This window comes from Armigeres subalbatus, chromosome 3, assembly GCF_024139115.2.
Source record: "Armigeres subalbatus isolate Guangzhou_Male chromosome 3, GZ_Asu_2, whole genome shotgun sequence".
Lineage (NCBI taxonomy): Eukaryota > Metazoa > Arthropoda > Insecta > Diptera > Culicidae > Armigeres > Armigeres subalbatus.
Window position 1 is genome coordinate 353,495,578 of NC_085141.1, and position 19,322 is coordinate 353,514,899.

The 19,322-nt window shown below is 41.8% G+C and overlaps 1 protein-coding gene across 7 annotated transcripts in view; it reads left to right on the plus strand.

Annotated features, from left to right (window-relative positions):
- LOC134226090 (uncharacterized) overlaps positions 1-19,322 on the plus strand; it is a 631,583-nt gene that overhangs the window by 587,390 nt on the left and 24,871 nt on the right. For all 7 annotated transcript variants that reach the window (XM_062706630.1, XM_062706636.1, XM_062706634.1 and 4 more), the window contains one exon: positions 15,313-15,626. In XM_062706630.1, coding sequence (XP_062562614.1) covers positions 15,313-15,626 — 314 coding nt within the window. The remainder of the gene's footprint in view (positions 1-15,312; positions 15,627-19,322) is intronic.

A 19,322-nucleotide genomic window follows, 5' to 3' on the forward strand; every position in this document is an offset into this window, starting at 1 on the left:
ATACGGCACTCATCGTTTTACAAATGGGCCGTAATTACACCCGGGCCTGGTTTGTATAATTGCCGATGCTTTACCGATTGTTTGCTGGGAAGTGTTTATGACAGGAACGTTACGAGTTCCGAAGCAGTGCTCATAGGAATGTAAGTGATTTAAGTGAATTGGAAAGATAGAGCTGTAATCAATTTAGGAATCGAACTCATTTTAAACTCAAATTTTTGAATTTATGTGCTGAACGATGTTTAGAAAGCAATTTGGAGGGGCAGCAGGGACTATGTCCAAGGGCTTGACGACCCCTCCCCATGGCCACTGCGAGTTAGGGGGCCTGCCTAGGATGTGGTGGGGTTTGACAGTGGGCTCTGTTAAACCTCTACAAAAAGCTGCATGTGTCCATAAGCAGGCCCTATCAAACCCAGTCAACACATGAACGTATATGGTGTCGTGTAGGATGCTGAAGTGCAGGCGATAGAGGTACTTTTCCACACAACATGTATGTATATCGTCTCCAATTTAGCATCTTGTATTGCACCATGTGCGATTTTATGAAGCGACCGTGTGCCGCTCAAAGCGCACAAGCCCAACACGAGTGCCAACCGGCACATCAGGATTAATACCAGTGAGATCCTGATTACGGTATACTGGTCAAGGCAAGTGACACACACGCGCGCGCGAAAGTAATGCAAAATAAACGACATGTAAAATGAACGTAAATTTACATTCTTACTTAACGTCAAATAGAGATAAAATAAGGGTTGCTGAATAACATTAGCTTTTCGATTACTATCAATTATTTTTAATCCCGTTTCTTTTTTACTTTTCTTACGTTGATGAAATGATAACGCGGGCGCCTAATCCGAAATTCAAATGAACTCACTTTGAGCGATTGATTGTTTATTCTCGCGAAGAATGAACAATTGAACAAATTAAGGGAATGCTAATAATGCTGAGTAGAAGTTTCATAGGTCACATCACTTTCCATGGTGAATCCCGATCTATGTTACTGATTACCCCACCCAACTAACACTACTTCCTTCCCGTGGTAAATGTGGAGATGCAGAGGTATTCTCGGTCTCTAGTAGCAACAATTACCACACACTCACATTCCCTCCCTTTCCCAACTGACTGTAAGGACTTGGCCGGCGCCGTTATTGATCAACATTTGCGAGCTGCTGAAACGTGCACTTCGAGAATAGTTGGTAAATCTCAACCACTATTCACTTGGATCGTAGTGCAATTTGCACCAGTTCTGATCAATCACGGAGTAGCAACCATTGATATGTACAGTCAGTCTAAGCTAAGCTAAGCTAAGCTAAGCTGAACGATGTTTAGAAAGCAATTTGGTTGCAAAGTGGAAGCTATGTAATTTGGTCAAGAACGAACGAAAATTCTCAAAAAATAGTTCATCTTATTTAAGAGAAAAGTTTCAACAAAATTAGAGTTGAATGTGTTAAAAATACGTGTCCAATATATTCTCATACAAATTCAAACTTAACTTAACTCAGAGTTATTCGGATTTTCATGACAATTGTCTTTATTGAAAGTTAATATAATATGAATCAATTACTTACAGCATGTGTTTCGCAATGATACCGCCTTTAATCTTTTTGACCAGCTTCAAACATTCTTCAAAACTATCGCAAGCGGCAGCACATTGAAGTGGGAGGCCATTCAACAGTTTTGGACCAAATTTAGTGTATGAGAAGCCGCTTCGGCCGTTTCAATTTAAATTTAATGAGGCTCATGTTTTTCTCATGATTTATTATTTAACCTTTAAGTTAAATTAAGTTTTCTAACGGTTAACTGGCAGAATTTGATTTTTTTTCCTCTCTCTCTGGATGCAATCAATGGTTTATCAATCAGAAGATTAATGAAGGACAATTGGTGATTTTTCTAAGAAGACTTTGGTCAAAATGCTACAATAAATTCTTGGCTCGTGAAGTGTATAGAACCACACTCATGGAGCTAATCCTATTACTAACCAAATTTCGTTAAACACGATTTTCGAAATTTTGCTGCGTTCCACAAAGAACGCATTTTTAAGGATCAAACCGATTCAGCGGCATTGAATAGGCACCCCACAACGTGCAATCAATTCGCACAAATACCCGAATTCCATTCGTCAATAAAAGGTGACAAATAATTCGGCGTAAAGTCGTTAATCGTAATTCTAAATCTCCATTTGGCCTAAAAAGGTTTTTTTTTTTAATGCATTTGCCCTGAAATTCAAATATTTTTATTGATAAACTGTTTGACACAATGCCGTTTGCAATAAATTTAAAAAAATATCCAGCTCGGTCTTTCGAACAAATGCATGCTTTAAAAGAAAGAACGTTATGCTCTTGTGTTCACCGTCACCGTCCTTGACAGTTGTTTGCATCACGCCGCGACCGACAATTTTGCATCGGCAAGCGGCAGCTCAAAATCTGTCAAGCCGATAATCTATAAATTATCCTGCCATTTCAAATTTGTAGACATTGATAATGGTTTCGAGCGAATATAATTTGGGAGATTGTCATACATGCATATAGAGTAAAATTCGGGTGTTAGTTATCCATTTTCGTTCTTTATATTATCGGAGGACCACCTCCACTGCTTTTGAGTTTTTGAATTTGAAGTTCTGATATCAAACATATTTTCTTACTAAACGCATACTCAGTCTCAAATTTGGTTAACAAGTATGTTATTTATCCAACATTTCGACACGGGGGTTGTGTCTTCCTCAAGGGGAAAAAACCGTCGGATAAATAACATGCTCGCTTCACTGAATTAAAAACTGAACATCCGATTATTATTTATTTGAGAGTGAGCCCAAGACTGAGTTATTTTTTCACGATATTTTCCTGCTAGAATTGCTTTTTATTCCAAATTCTTCAGTCCCCAGGAATTCGAAATAATTAAATTTGTTGATGACGAAAATCAAAAACATTTTCCTCTAAAAAAATTCTACCCACTATGAACGCTTTACCAAAGCAACCACCTTGAGGTTTAACATCACATCAACCCACAATGAATTTTCTGAGCCATATTTAATTTACAACACTTTCCTCTGAGTTTCTTACAACAATTTTTCCCTATTAAGGTTCTACGCTCTTATTAGTTTTTTTTGAGTAATTTTCGCCTCACATATATTTTAAATTGTAGGATCCTAAATTACAATTACAATTCAGACCCTCTTGAAAGGAGGCTTTCGAACCTCTCGAAAGGAGACTTCCGAGTCTCTTGAAAGGAGGCTTTTGAGCATCTTGAAAGGACGCTTCTGAGCCTATTAAAAGAATAATTCCGAGCCTCTTGACTGGACGCTTCGGAGCTTCTCGAAAGAAAACTTCCAAGCATTTTGGAAGAAGTCTTTTAAGCCTCGTAAAATAAGAATTCCGACCCTCTAGAAAGGAGGCTTCCGAGCCTCTTGAAAAAAGTCATCCGACCTTTTTAAAATAAGAATTCCCAGCCTTTTGACAGGAGGCTTTCGAGCCTCTTGAGAGGACGCTTTGGAGCCTCTTGAAAGAAGACTTCCAAGCATTTTGAAAGAAGTTTTCCGAGCCTTTTGAAAGGAGGCTTCCGAGCCTCTTGAAAGGAGGCTTCCGAGCCTCTTAACAGGAGACTTGTGAGTCTCTTGAAAGCAGGCTTTCAAGCCTCTTGAAAGGAGGCTTCCGAGCCTTTTGAAAGGAGGCTTCCCAGCCTCTTGTAAAGAGGCTTCCGAGCCTCTTGAAAGGAGGCTTCCGAACCTCTTGAAAGAAGGTTTCCGAGCCTCTTGAAAGAAGGCTTCCGAGCCTCTTGAAAGGAGGCTTCTGAGCCTCTTGAAAGGAGGTGTCTGAGCCTCTTGAAAGGAGGCTGCCGAGCCTCTTGAAAGGAGGCTTCCGAGCATCTTGAAAGGAGGCTTCCGAGCCTCTTGAAAGGAGGCTTCCGAGCCTCTTGAAAGGAGGCTTCCGAGCCTCTTGAAAGGAGGCTTCCGAGCCTCTTGAAAGGAGGCTTCCGAGCCTCTTGAAAGGAGGCTTCCGAGCCTCTCGAAAGGAGGCTTCTGAACCTCTTGAAAGGAGGCTTCCGAACCTCTTGAAAGGAGGCTTCCGAACCTCTTGAAAGGAGGCTTCCGAACCTCTTGAAAGGAGGCTTCCGAGCCTCTCGAAATGAAGCTTCCGAGCCTCTTGAAAAGATACTTTAGAGTATCTTTGCAAGGAGGCTTCCAATCTTGTTGAAAAGAAGCTTTCGAGCCTCTTTAAAGGACGCTTCGGAGCCTCCTGAAAGAAGACATCCAAGACATTTGAAAGAAGTCTTCCAAGCCTCGTAAAATAAGAATTCCGAGTCTTTTGAAATGAGGCTTCCGAGCCTCTTGAAAGGAGGCTTCCGAGCCTTTTGAAAGGAGGCTTCCGAGCCTCTTGAAAGGAGGCTTCCGAGCCTCTTGAAAGGAGGCTTCCAGAGCCTCTTGAAAGGAGGCTTCCAGAGCCTCTTGAAAGGAGGCTTCCGAGCCTCTTGAAAGGAGGCTTCCGAGCCTCTTGAAAGGAGGCTTCCGAGCCTCTTGAAAGGAGGCTTCCGAGCCTCTTGAAAGGAGGCTTCCGAGCCTCTTGAAAGGAGGCTTCCGAACCTCTTGAAAGGAGGCTTCCGTGCCTCTTGAAAGGAGGCTTCCGAGCCTCTTGAAAGGAGGCTTCCGAGCCTCTTGAAAGGAGGCTTCCGAGCCTCTTGAAAGGAGGCTTCCGAGCCTCTCGAAATGAAGCTTCCGAGCCTCTTGAAAAGATACTTTCGAGAATCTTTGAAATAAGGCTTCCAATCTTCTTGAAAAGAAGCTTTCGAGCCTTTTAAAAGGATGCTTCGGAGCCTCCTGAAAGAAGACTTCCAAGAAATTTGAAAGAAGTCTTCCAAGCCTCGTAAAATAAGAATTCCGAGTCTCTTGAAATGAGGCTTCCGAGCCTCTTGAAAGGAGGCTTCCGAACCTCTTGAAAGGAGGCTTCCGAGCCTCTTGAAAGAAGGCTTCCGAGCCTCTTGAAAGGAGGCTTCCGAGCCTCTTAAAAGGCGGCTACCGAGCCTCTTAAAAGGAGGTTACCGAGCCTCTTAAAAGGAGGCTTCCGAGCCTCTTGAAAGGAGGCTTCCGAGCCTCTTGAAAGGAGGCTTCCGAGCCTCTTGAAAGGAGGCTTCCGAGCCTCTTGAAAGGAGGCTTCCGAGCCTCTTGAAAGGAGGCTTCCGAGCCTCTTGAAAGGAGGCTTCCGAGCCTCTTGAAAGGAGTCTTCCAAGCCTCGTAAAATAAGAATTCCGAGTCTCTTGAAATGAGGCTTCCGAGCCTCTTGAAAGGAGGCTTCCGAACCTCTTGAAAGGAGGCTTCCGAGCCTCTTGAAAGAAGGCTTCCGAGCCTCTTGAAAGGAGGCTTCCGAGCCTCTTAAAAGGCGGCTACCGAGCCTCTTAAAAGGAGGCTACCGAGCCTCTTAAAAGGAGGCTTCCGAGCCTCTTGAAAGGAGGCTTCCGAGCCTCTTGAAAGGAGGCTTCGGAGCCTCTTGAAAGGAGGCTTCCGAGCCTCTTGAAAGGAGGCTTCCGAGCCTCTTGAAAGGAGGCTTCTGAGCCTCTTGAAATAAGGCTTCTGAGCCTCTTGAAAGGAGGCTTTTGGGCCTCTTGAAAGGAGGCTTCTGAGCCTCTTGAAAGGAGGCTTCTGAGCCTCTTGAAAGGAGGCTTCTGAGCCTCTTGAAATAAGGCTTCTGAGCCTCTTGAAAGGAGGCTGTGAGCCCTTGAAAGGAGGCTTCCGAGCCTCTTGAAGGAGGCTTCTGAGCCTCTTGAAAGGAGGCTTCCGAGCCTCTGGAAGGAGGCTTCCGAGCCTCTTGAAAGGAGGCTTCCGAGCCTCTTGAAAGGAGGCTTCCGAGCCTCTTGAAAGGAGGCTTCCGAGCCTCTTGAAAGGAGGCTTCCGAGCCTCTTGAAAGGAGGTTTCCGAGCCTCTTGAAAGGAGGCTTCCGAGTCTCTTGAAAGGAGGCTTCCGAGTCTCTTGAAAGGAGGCTTCCGAGTCTCTTGAAAGGAGGCTTTCGAGGCTCTTGAAAGGAGGCTTCCGAGGCTCTTGAAAGGAGGCTTCCGAGCCTCTTGAAAGGAGGCTTCTAAGCCTCTTAAAAGGAGGATTCCGAGCCTCTTGAAAGGAGGCTTTCGGCCCTCACGAAGGAAGCTTCCGAACCTCTTGAAAGGAGGCTTCCGAGCCTCTTGAAAGGAGGCTTCCGAGCCTCTTGAAAGGAGGCTTCCTAGCCTCTTGAAATGAGGCTTCCGAGCCTCTTGAAAGGAGGCTATCGAGCCTCTTGAAAGGAGGCTTCCGAGCCTCTTGAAATGAGGTTTCCGAGTCTCTTTAAAGGAGGCTTCCGAGCCTCTTGAAAGGAGGCTTCCGAGCCTCTTGATAGGAGGCTTCCGAGCCTCTTGAAAGGAGGCTTCCGAGCCTCTTGAAAGAAGGCTTCCGAGCCTCTTGAAAGGAGGCTTCCGAGCCTCTTAAAAGGCGGCTACCGAGCCTCTTAAAAGGAGGCTACCGAGCCTCTTAAAAGGAGGCTTCCGAGCCTCTTGAAAGGAGGCTTCCGAGCCTCTTGAAAGGAGGCTTCCGAGCCTCTTGAAAGGAGGCTTCCGAGCCTCTTGAAAGGAGGCTTCCGAGCCTCTTGAAAGGAGGCTTCCGAGCCTCTTGAAAGGAGGCTTCCGAGCCTCTTGAAAGGAGGCTTGAGCCTCTTGAAAGGAGGCTTCCTGGGCCTCTTGAAGGAGGCTTCTGAGCCTCTTGAAAGGAGGTTTCAGGCCTCTTGAAAGGAGGCTTCCTGAGTCTCTTGAAAGGAGGCTTCCGAGTCTCTTGAAAGGAGGCTTCGAGTCTCTTGAAAGGAGGCTTTGAGGGCTCGTGAAAGGAGCCTGCCGAGGCTCTTGAAAGGAGGCTTCCGAGCCTCTTGAAAGGAGGCTTCTAAGCCTCTTAAAAGGAGGATTCCGAGCCTCTTGAAAGGAGGCTTTCGGCCCTCACGAAGGAAGCTTCCGAACCTCTTGAAAGGAGGCTTCCGAGCCTCTTGAAAGGAGGCTTCCGAGCCTCTTGAAAGGAGGCTTCCTAGCCTCTTGAAATGAGGCTTCCGAGCCTCTTGAAAGGAGGCTATCGAGCCTCTTGAAAGGAGGCTTCCGAGCCTCTTGAAATGAGGTTTCCGAGTCTCTTTAAAGGAGGCTTCCGAGCCTCTTGAAAGGAGGCTTCCGAGCCTCTTGATAGGAGGCTTCCGAGCCTCTTGAAAGGAGGCTTCCGAGCCTCTTGAAAGGAGGCTTCCAAGCCTCTTAAAAGGAGGCTTCCAAGCCTCTTAAAAGGAGGCTTCCGGCCCTCTTAAAAGGAGGCTTCCGGCCATCTTGAAAGGAGGCTTCCGGCCCTCTTGAATGGAGGCTTTCAAGAGCCTCTTGAAAGGAGGCTTCCGGCTCTCTTGAAAGGAGGCTTCCAAGCCTCTTGAAAGGAGGCTTCCGAGCCTCTTGAAAGGAGGCTTCCGAGCCTCTTGAAAGGAGGCTTCCGAGCCTCTTGAAAGGAGGCTTCCGAGCCTCTTGAAAGGAGGCTTCCGGCCCTCTTGAATGGAAGCTTCCGGCCCTCTTGAAAGGAGGCTTCCAAGCCTCTTGAAACGTGGCTTCCAAGCCTCTTGAAAGGAGGCTTTCGAGTCTCTTAAAAGGAGGCTTCCGAGCCTCTTGAAAAAAGGCTTCCGAGCCTCTTGAAAGGAGGCTTCCGGCCCTCTTGAAAGGAGGCTTCCAAGCCTCTTGAAACGTGGCTTCCAAGCCTCTTGAAAGGAGGCTCTCGAGTCTCTTAAAAGGAGGCTTCCGGCCCTCTTGAAAGGAGGCTTCCAAGCCTCTTGAAACGTGGCTTCCAAGCCTCTTGAAAGGAGGCTCTCGAGTCTCTTAAAAGGAGGCTTCCGGCCCTCTTGAAAGGAGGCTTCCGGCCCTCTAGAAAGGAGGCTTCCGGCCCTCTTGAAAGAAGGCTTCCGGCCCTCTTGAAAGGAGGCTTCCGGCCTTCTTGAAAGGAGGCCTCCAAGCCTCTTGAAAGGTGGCTTCCAAGCCTCTTGAAAGGAGGCTTTCGAGTCTCTTAAAAGGAGGCTTCCGAGCCTCTTGAAAAGAAACTCCGGAGCCGCTTGAAAAGAGGTTTCGGACACAGTCGGTAATATTTTGTAAATTAACGTTTATTTTGATGCTCGTATTTAGAGCATGAAAGTTAATAAATGTATTGCAATTTTATATGTAAATCAATTACAAATTACGCGATCATGTAACAATAAAGCAATATTATTATTTTATTAACATGTCGTCGAACTTTCATTACTTTTTTCCGTGAAACCTCTTGAAAGGAGGCTTTTGAGCTGCTTGGAAAAAGCCTTATGAGACACTTAGAAGTAGGCTTCCAAGCCTCTTGCAACGAAGCTACTGATTTTTTGATTTAAAAAAAAAAACCTTCATGTCTCAAACGGAGTTTAGATTTTAGATTCTAGTTCGGAAGCATATTCTTAACATCTTATTCAACATTTTGTCTTGGACAGGTAGGTTTTATGGAACATTTTTTTTACTTTTGTGGATTCATTTGTTAAAAGTCGTTTGTCTTCTTTATCTTTTTTCCCCACAATCTTCCATACACTGTGCTGGTTGGGGTGGTCAGGATTCAATAGTCTTTGTTTACTGATCGTCGTACGCATTATGCACATTACAAAGCTGTATAATAAAAAAAGTATACAATTATCAGAACTTTATCAAAATGTTTCTTAGAATTGTAATATATCCGCCATTACGCAGTCTTGTCCGAGGTACCCCCTGGGGTCAGCGATGATACCCCAGGTTGAGATCCGCTGATATAATAGATCTTTTCCTCTTACCGTGGACCCCTGATACTTTGAACTGTACCTCAATCAAATTAACCGTGTTCATTTTTAATTTGAACTTCTGAACCGTCTAAGACGAATTAATACATTCCACTAAAAGAGCTTAATATATTTTTTTGAACTTCTGGTTACTCTATTGGCATCAGAAAACTGGTTTCTGGCTGCTCTCCTTGCTGGTTTGATTTGATTCTGCGTTCCGTTTCACGATGTTCCATTTTTCTTTTCTCGATTCCACGTGCTAAATGACGAACCATTTTTAATTTGAACGATGTTCAAACGAACGGGGTTCATATTAAAAAGTGAAAACGTCATATTACCGGGGGTCCACGGTATTAGGAACAGAAATTCTAAAAAACATGTACTCTCATGAATTGATCTATTGATGATAAGCGTTAGAGGCAGCAATTAGGAGCATATATTCTTAAAAGCGACGACTCAATCCGCAAACATGTTCGCAACCCCTTCTGGTAAGACTGCAATGGCGTCATCAATGTAATAGAAAAGGTGCGAGAACGTAATCCACTCATGTTGACGAATGCCTTCCTTCCACTCGGATAAGACTCATCTTGCGTTTTTTCGCCTTTAGATATACGACCAGAATTAAGCCGGATTTTTTTTCTTGTTGACGTCTCTAATCGAACAATGTAACTACAAAAAAAAACTGCGCGATGCATTGAAGACTGCATCACAAGTCACAGTTGAGCTTGAAATACGTATCTATAAAGATTACAAAACGTGCTGGAATAAAATTGAATAGTAATAAACTCGTCTTATGACAGGTGAAGACACTAAAAGAGCTTAGATAATTTTCTCAAAACGGATTAAACTGTCATCACGTTAAAGATCACTAGACTGAGTACGTTGTTGCGAACTCTGAGATGAGACATTGGAGCATAACCAAGTTTCTGCGAGGACAATAACGTCTTATTTAGATGTACTTAATTAGATTAGAGCTTGTTTGTTTTACCATAGATTCCTTACACGTTTTGGTAATAAACGGTCACAAATTTCACGTCGTTTTTGTGTGCGGAATTTGCTGCAACAGACAGTAAGAAATATCTGGCAGAGATGTAGTTGCATTTTTTGTTATAACTGTCGGCTTGACGTTTTGTTCCGTACGCTCAGAGGACTGGATTCGGTCACTGGAAGAAATTGCCGGTTTCCAAAACACTTTGCGTGAAGTACTCTTTTCTTCAAAATTTCACTAGACCATGTAGAAAAATGCATCAGCATGCCCACCTTGAATGACGCAAAGCTTAGGATGTGCAAACCTTTTCCCCGGGAAACTAATTTAACAATCAATTCTCAATCCAGTCAGTGGAGCCTAATCTTTGCTGCTCCAATTCCTCGACGAGATCTTTGATTGTATCAGCAGATGTATTAGAGACATTTGACTACAATGACAAAAGATTGTGCGAAGATATCTATACCACGACGGTATTGAAGAGCATTTATTTTATTTGATTGAAAGAGTGTTCATGTGTATTCATTTTGTTATTTCTTTTTAAACGTAAATCAATGCCAACGATACATTTTAATCAATTATCAGTTTTCTTCCACACTCTTGAGCATCGTACAATATGTACTGATGCTTTACATTTTCGAACAAGCAGCCTTCAGTGAATTACCAGATCCATAACATTCTTAAAATAACTATTTAATTGGGAGTAATCGTCAAGTCATTTCTTAAAGGTGCAATTAAATAGGCTCCCCAATCTACATTCTGCTGTCATAATTACTGATAAAGTACTTCTGTTTGCACAATATCACGAAATCAGTCGAGTGTATTTTATGTAAAGACAAATCACCCGTTCAGGGATCTCTATTCTGAAGTCTAGAAGTTGAATACTAAAAATGGTTGACCAAATGGTTAGAAAAGCTCTACCCACCAACTATTCCGCTCCGTTATGGCGACTGGAGTGAATCAAACTCTGGCATCGAGGGAGACCTTCGAGTTCGTATTACTATAGAGAAAGGTGATGCTCGGATAGTTCCAAGTTTGTACATTTCATTTCATTTCATTTATTTAGTTAACATCTAAACAGATAACACTGAATCAACAATTTGACGCCACAATGCACGGTTCGAGGCCGCATCTCTCCATCCTCGGATACGCCCCACGCTCGCCAAGTCGTTTTGCACCTGCCGGATCGGAAGCGAACACCATCTTTGCAGGGTTGCTGTCCGGCGTACTTGACTCGACTCGTACGAGACACTGAGGACGACTTTACTGTTAAGGTCGAAATACGTATCTGTCAAGGTACAATTAAGTGGTGGAATTAAATGGGATTGTACAAACTCGTCTTAAGACTTAATGACTTATGACTTAATTTTTCAAACTAATTTACTGATTGAAAATTCCTATTCAATGCAGACTTATGGCAATTTTTTAATTTTCAGCATTATTTTTTTATTTTTCGTGTAACGAGTTGAATAAATATTTTAGAGTAAAGTTAAACCTCCATGAGTCGATGTTCTATGACTCGATATCGACTCATGAAAGCAAATTATTCCATATTAAAAAATATTTTCTGGGTTACTATGATGGTCCCTTCAAACAGCTTACCAAGGATTTTATATTCCACATCTCGATAGTTCCATGAGTCGACGGTCCCTTCAATATCGACTCATGGAGGTTTTACTGTATAACATTCACCACTATAACCTTCTTTTGAATAAGGTTAGTTGTAGAAAAATACTAAACTACAAATATTTCTTCAAAAGTATACGAGCGAAGACACGGACAAAATATCACTTAATTTTCAATATTTTTTTCATAAATGTGTAGAACCATGAAAATTGACTTTAAGTTACATTTAAACATGCAGAATTGTAAATCTTAGCTTTATTCTGCTGGAAAGCGAAATATGGGCTCACCAATCACTCGTCGTGTTCGATTTTGTTTATCTCTAGCTTTTCGATGTAATCTTGATATCCACACGAATGGAGATTTCCCTGAAATGAAAAAGTTCTCCAAACCACGAGTACACACTTCTCCGACTTGGCTGCTGCTTCTTTGTGAAAATCGTGCATATGATATTGCCTTCTATCAGGAACAGAAACGTTGAACTTTTCAACCAAAGGAAGAACATTCCTATCTCGTCTGCCCAGAAAATGGACTTTTCAGCCAAATTAAACCGATTTATTTGTCGTTTTCAGAACAGAATTCCAAAAGAGATTCGACAGAGATTTAATATGAGATTCGATTGGAATCTAAATTGGAATTTGATTTGAATCCAAATTGAGAGTTCGATTTGAGTCACAAATGAGATTCGATTAGTATCCCAAATGGGTTCCGATTAGGGTACCAAATGAGACTCCCACACGACATACGATTGGAATCAAGATTAGGAATCGATTGGAATTCCAAATGGTGTTCAAATGGAATCCCGAATGGAATATAAAAAAATATGTTTTAAATCCCAAATGTGATTCGATTGGGATTTCAAATAAGATTCGATTGGAATCCTAAATTAAAATCAATTTTATTTAATGATATTTCAAAATGAGATTCAATTGGAATTGGTTCGTTGGGAATCCCAAATGGGATTCTATTAGGAGCTCAAATGGAATTCGATTGGAATTACAAAATGACAGACAGACACCTTTCCTCTCGAAAAAGACCAAATAAACGGGCCGAAACGTCGGGCAATGCAAATGTAAACCCGTTTGAATATATTTCAGACTGAAAAAGCCCGAAGTCAAGAACAAATGTCTCAGTCGAACTATAATCAATGAATTCGATTGAAATCTCAAATGGGATTCGATAGGAAAATAGGATTCGATTGGGGCTTAAAATGAAATTCGATTGGAATCTCAAATGGGATTCGCCTGAAATCCAAAATAGGATTCGATTGGAATCCAAAATGGTATTTGATTGGATTTTCAAATGGAATTCTATTGGATTTTTCTATAGGATTCGTTTGGAATCCCAATTGAGATTCGATTGGAATCCCAAATAAGATTCAATTGGAATCCCAAAAGGGATTCGATTGCAATCTCAAATGGGTTTGATTGGGTTTGATCGAATTCAAATCTGGTATCAATTTGAACCCCAAATGTGATTCGATTAAAATCGCAACTGAAATTCAATTTTTATCGCAAATGGGTTTAGAATCTCAAGTGAAGTTCGATCAGAATCTCAAATAGGAATCGTTCAGAATCCAGAATGGAATTCGATAGGAATCAAAATGTAGTTCGATTAGAATTCCAAATGAGATTCGATTGGATTCCCAAATGAGGTTTGATTGGAGTCCTAAAATATCCATGTAACTTTGGGTTCAGCCCAAATAATCGAGCAGTCATTTAGATTCAACTTATGAATTATTAGAATCAACATTTCAAACTAACTCGGTTTACCAGAACCATTTTATTCAAGGACATGACTCCACTCACTAGAACAGAAACATAATCTAAGCCGTTAAGTTCGTTTAATAAATATTTTCTGCACCAAATAACACATTTTTCTGCAAATCAGTTTTTAAACATGGAAAGCATGTCATTTATAATCGGCAGATTTTTCATCCACCCCAATATATTTTACAAGCAGTTGAAATATTTGTTTATTTCTAGAACCGGTTACCCATAAAATCGTACTCTTTCTTAGTTATTTTTGACCTATTGGCTTTCCTTGTTTGAAATATTAGTTTCACCGGCTATAAAGCAATTCCACCCTGGCACGAGCTTCCACTCGTTTTTTTTCTTCTCAGAAAAACACCTTTTTTGCATCCGCACAAACCGAATTATGTTTTATCACCTTGTCCAGGACGGGGAAAATAACATCTATCTTTTCGAACGACCTCCTACCCTTAAACGATCCCAAACAATCCAATTTGTATTTCGCCTTTTGCGGGGCAGCGCAGTACTCATCACCATCTGCAGCAACTGTTGCTTGGGCGGCCCATCATCCATGTGCTTGCGTGCTCGCCCGGTGGATAAACGGTTTTAAACATTTACTGGGCCCGTAATTGTTGTGTAGTGGCCTCCGCTGATACCGATCGTCGGCGGACGAACAAACGACCTCTCGCACAAAGGACACATCGGAGAAAGGGAAGTGAAAAGACCCTAAACTACTAAAAATGTAATTTTTATTGATGATGCACATTTTACGTTGATACCCGGTGCCGATGTGAATCATCATCGAGGGAAAGTAGAAGGAAAATGTGTCGGCGATGGTGGCGGAATCAGGAGTTGCGGCAGGGATGGATATCAGCACTCTTCATCACGCTCGACTGAGCTTTGCGTTCCCTGAGAATGAATGCCGCTGGCTGATCGACTTTCATTCTGACCTGGCTGACTGACGACAGCAACAACAAGAACAGGCAGCTCAGGTACAGAAGTAGGCGGATGTGAGCATTAGGCGCAGTGGTTTTCAGGCACTTTGTTTGACGAAACACTGTTGGTGAAGCCGTCAGATTGATCAGCTGGGTAGAAATAACTTCTTGCAATCTACTAATCACTTCTCAAATTATATCACTTTATTTTATAAACAAATGTATTAACATATTAGGATTTTTCCGCAAATCATTGAGTGGATTCATGCAATTTAATATGAAATCTGATTGTTGTCATCAGACACATTCCCATTATCTCACATGTGACATATCATTTAGTTTTGAAAACGATTTGAAAACGTCTTATCTCGGAAGAAAGCTCACTGCCCAGGTTCGAGCGACCCGGAGAGCCCACACATTTGACTCGTCACTGCCTCACCGTCTTCCGCTGAAGCGGGTCAACAACAGCTTTCTCATTCCGTGTTTCTTCCTCCCCGGGCTGCACAGCCCGCTGCTGCCACACTGTGGCCTTCCCTACTCTATGCACACAAATTGGTACTGCCTTAGTCAGTCAAACACACCCCCTACCGGCGACGAAGATTGCGGGGACGAGGGTCCAGGGGCTTTTGTCGGAATATATCAATGAGTATAATTCATCGAAGAAAGAGAATGCTTATTGGCTTTCAGTCAGACCGTCTGTTGTCCCTGACCCTGGTCCTTAGGGTGTCCCAGAAATTTCCCAGCTCTAAGCTTGGCGACTTTGTAGATTTGCTTATTTGCCAATATGTTGTTCGACTATGTGAATTCACATGACGACGAAGAAAACTATATTTGACTTCAATTATGATAGACATAACATTTTTCAATCGTTTCAAAAAGTTTGATTAAAAAATAAGCATAGAATATTTTCCGAGAAACAATTTTATGAGGAAAAATGTCGTGCTACCCTAATGGCACTGTCTTTCTTTGAGTTATATTGGGTCCTGTCCGATCCGACGCAGGTAAACCCATAGAAGCAAAAACACTTCGTCGAATCGAAGCATGAAGAAATGATAAAATTCCTTCGCTTTCTTCTCATGTTTGCGTTGAACTACTCGGCCACCTTCTGCTTCCCTTTTCGTCGCGTCGCATCACCCGGCTCTGAAAATTCATAACGAGCCGTAACATCTGTTTGTCAGGTAATAAAATACTAACAATGTGCGTGTTTTTTTTCCTATCTCCCTCTCTCTACACAGGTACCGAGAAAAGGACAAGGATCCGCTGGGTCTGGGCGGCAGCGGCGGAGGCAGTGGAGCCGGTCTGGGTGACGGATTCGGCTCCGGGGTGGGTGGACCGCCCGGCATCGGGCGAGACCCCCACTTCAACCAGCAGCAGATCAGTGCCAATCATCGGAACTACGAACTGGACCTGGAGCGGGACCATGTGCTGCCCACGTCGGCACCGAACGCGGAAATCCTCAAGAGCAACAGCAACCCGACCTACCCGAACCCGAACCGGCACCACGGGCACGACCGGCACCGGCACTCCAACTCGACGCCCTATCCGCATGGTGAGTTGATTTTTTTTTGTTCAGTAACATTGGATGCAACTTGATTTCGTTCCTACAGAAGTCACATAAAATGCTCTTAAGCTATCAATACACTATTTGCCATTAAGACAAATATTTATCAAGTCAATCTGATATTCATGTCTATTTCTAATCAGTTTGGTAGATGTCCTGATAAACTTGACAGATATTTGTAATTATAACATACAGTGGACTACGGACTTTACACTGGGTGAGCAATGAGCATACGAAATATTTTTGCAAAAATTGTGGAACAAAATCTTTACCGCACGTGATTCCTGCAATACAACTCAAATGTAGCCGCTATCAGAAGAAATACATAAACATTATGAATTTTTCATAGTGTTATCCGTTCACTGCCCTTAAAGGTACATAGTTGCTTAGAGTTAAATGAATTATGTAACGGTATGAGTTAATCAATTTTTTCAAGGTTCAACCAGTTCCGAATTCCGAAGACCCAGATAAATTTCTTCATAGAGCATCAACATTACTGCTGGATAATTTAATACTAAAGATATATGTTTATTAAGGAGGCTTTCAGCCCTTGGCTGGCTCACCTCCGGTACAGTCCTAATCTGATTCCCTAGAAAAATCCGGGATTTTGGTAGAATGCTCCGGTTTGATTCCCGCTGTAATGTTAGGAATCGTCAGACTACGTTACGGAGGAGCTTCAAAATCTTTTTTTGAAACAAAAACCTCACATTGGTTTCTAAAAGTAGTCTAATCCCCATCTGAAAGTGTCAGACTGATTTCCGCAGGGAGTACCACACTGATTCTCGAATTAATTTCCCCATGAATCAAACTGATTCACAGAAGTAATCATCATCTGATTTGCACAGAATACCCCATACTTATTGATGAATGATGTCGTTATCTGATTCCCGAAGATAGCCTTAGCTTGATTTCTGGATAAAGACTCCATCGGATTTCCTAATGAAGCTCCAGACTGATTTCCGCAGGAAGCTCCATTCTAATTATTAGATGAAGTCTCTATCTGATACCCCACAGAGTTCTTTGTCTAACTTTTGCAAACTAATACTCGAATAAAGTCTCCATCTAATTCTTGGTGGAATCTTCTACCTGAATTTAGCAGAAAACCCTGGAATGGCTTCCTGATGAAGTCTCCATCTTATTCCATGAAGACCATAACTGATTGCAGGATGAGGTATTTATCTGATTCCCGAAAAAAAAAATCTCAGACTGATTTCCAAGATTGATTTATTTGATTCTCAAAGGAATCAATCAGACTGATTTCAGCAGAAATCCCCAGAATTCCGGGATTATATACCTCATCCTGCAATCAGTTTTGTTCTTCATGGAATAAGATGAAGATCATCTAATTCTCAGATGATGGCTCAGATATCAGTCTGATATTCTGTCATTAGGCCGCAGAATGATTTCCGGAATTGATCCTCATCTGGTATTATAAAGAATTCTCAAATAGATCCATCATTATTGGCGGATGAAGTCTGCATCTGGTTTCAGAAGGAAGCTCTATATTTATTACTCAAGGAAGCCCCAAATTGATCCCCAGAAGTAATTCCCATCTGGTAAAATAATAATAATAAGTAATCCCCATCTGATTTTCGAAGAAAACCTCAGACTGATTTCAACGGAGGACTTCCATAATGTAGGACTACCATAGGACTTCATAATAACGGAGGACTAGCATAATGTCATTTGGCAAAAGGTAGTTTGGGATAATGCTATTTGGTATTAAGAATTCCCTAGTAGCACAGTTCAGATAGATTTGGTTGCAGCAACTCCAATATGACTGAATTTGGTCGCATATGAGTCACAGTGACTGATATGTGACAAGTGTGCTACTCGGGTTAAATTCGTAAGTGTCATTCGGTATTATGTGTTGGTCAGGACTAAAATAAAAACTCCCCTTATAAAATTATATTTTTTCCATCAAATATTAGGAAATTCCCAGAAAGGAATAAGGGAAGAAGCAATAAATAAATATAAAATTTCCATATAAAATGCAAAATTTCAATAAAAAGTAAATAATTTTTCAAGAAACAAAAGTATATTAGCACTTTAAAAAGGAAAAATTGCAATTATAAAAGAAGAATTTTTCATAAATAAATTAAAATATTCCATTACGTTATAGTAAGTTTTCATTAAAGTTTAATATTAGCAATGAACAAATACCAAATTTTCCACAAAATATTTTTTTTTCCACAAAATAATAATAAAGAGCAATAAAAAAAAGATAATTTCCTTGGAAAAATATTAAAAGGCAATAAAAATGAGCAATTTTGAGTTCCTTTTCCTGTATTCCTTTTTTTCTGCGGGTACGGTGTTTTCGGCGTCACGCCGAAAGCCATTTAATTAGCGGCGGCGTGAAACGGTCTGGTGATTTTTCTACTACGTTTTTTTATTATTGATTTTCTCTGGAATTTCTTTAGATTTGTACGAGAATTTTTTTTCTATGGGAAATTATTAAAATAGAAGTAGGTCGTTTGGCCGACAGTTATTCGGCGGAAAGCCATTTGGCCGAATACCACATGGCCGAAAACGCGGTAGACCGAATTCCATTCACCCTAATTAATCGTTTGGCCGAAACTGTTATTCGGTTGAAAATGGCTTGCCGGAAGCAACCGGAAAGGATATAGGGCCGAAATTGTAATTTAGTAGAAAAGGCCGTCTGCCGTAACAGGTAGTTTGGCTGAAATGATCGTTTGGCAGCAAAGACCATTTGGCTGGATATTATATTTGACCGAACTGTTTCTACGGCCGAAAATGTAATTTGCTTTACAGATACAGTCGCCTCTCCACATCTCGATATTGAAGGGACCATCGAGATAAGGAGAGATTGAGGAATGGAAGGAAAATTGAAATGGGTACTAGATCCAAAAAAGCTCGTTGCTATGAAAAACGACAACAAAACAAATGTCGTTTCCTGTTGTTGATGTGTTTGTTATTGTCCAAAGATGGTCTAGTAGCCTAAAAATCTGACCATATCGACATAAGGAGAGTGAATCCTGAACAAAATATGATCAGAACCCATCGAGATAAAGAGATATCGAGATAAGGAGGTTATCGAGATGTAGAAAGCCCAAATATATGTAGATCGAAGGGACTGAGGAAACCATCGACATAGGGAAAGATATCGAGATATAGAACATCGAGATGTGGAGAGTTGACTGTAATATGGACAAAAAAGTTAACACGTTCTGCCAAATGGCCCTTTCTCCCAAACAAGAATATCATTTGGTTGAAAGCGACGCACGACCGAACTAGTAATTTGGCCGAGATTGCCGTTTTGCCCTAACTGATCATTTAGCCGAACCGAAAAAGTTGTTTAGCCGAATGGGTCATTTTACCGAATATGCTTTTTGTCCGAAATAATCGTTTGGCCGAAAAGGTCATTTGGCTGAACAGGTCGTATGGCCGAAAATGTCATTTGCTGAATAGCACGTATGGTCAAAAATGTCGATTTATTCGACCAAATGGCCCTTTCCGCCAGCTGTATGCCCATTTTGGCTTGGTCAAACGGCCCTTCTCCATTCAAAAACATATTTTCAGCGAGAAAATCTTTGAATTCCATCGGAAAATCCTTGGGAACTTCTTTAGAAATGTCCGCAAGTAAACTAAAAAATAATGTGAAATTCTACAGAATTTCCACGAAAAATTCGGAAATATCGATTGTAATGGGAGTTCGACTGATCG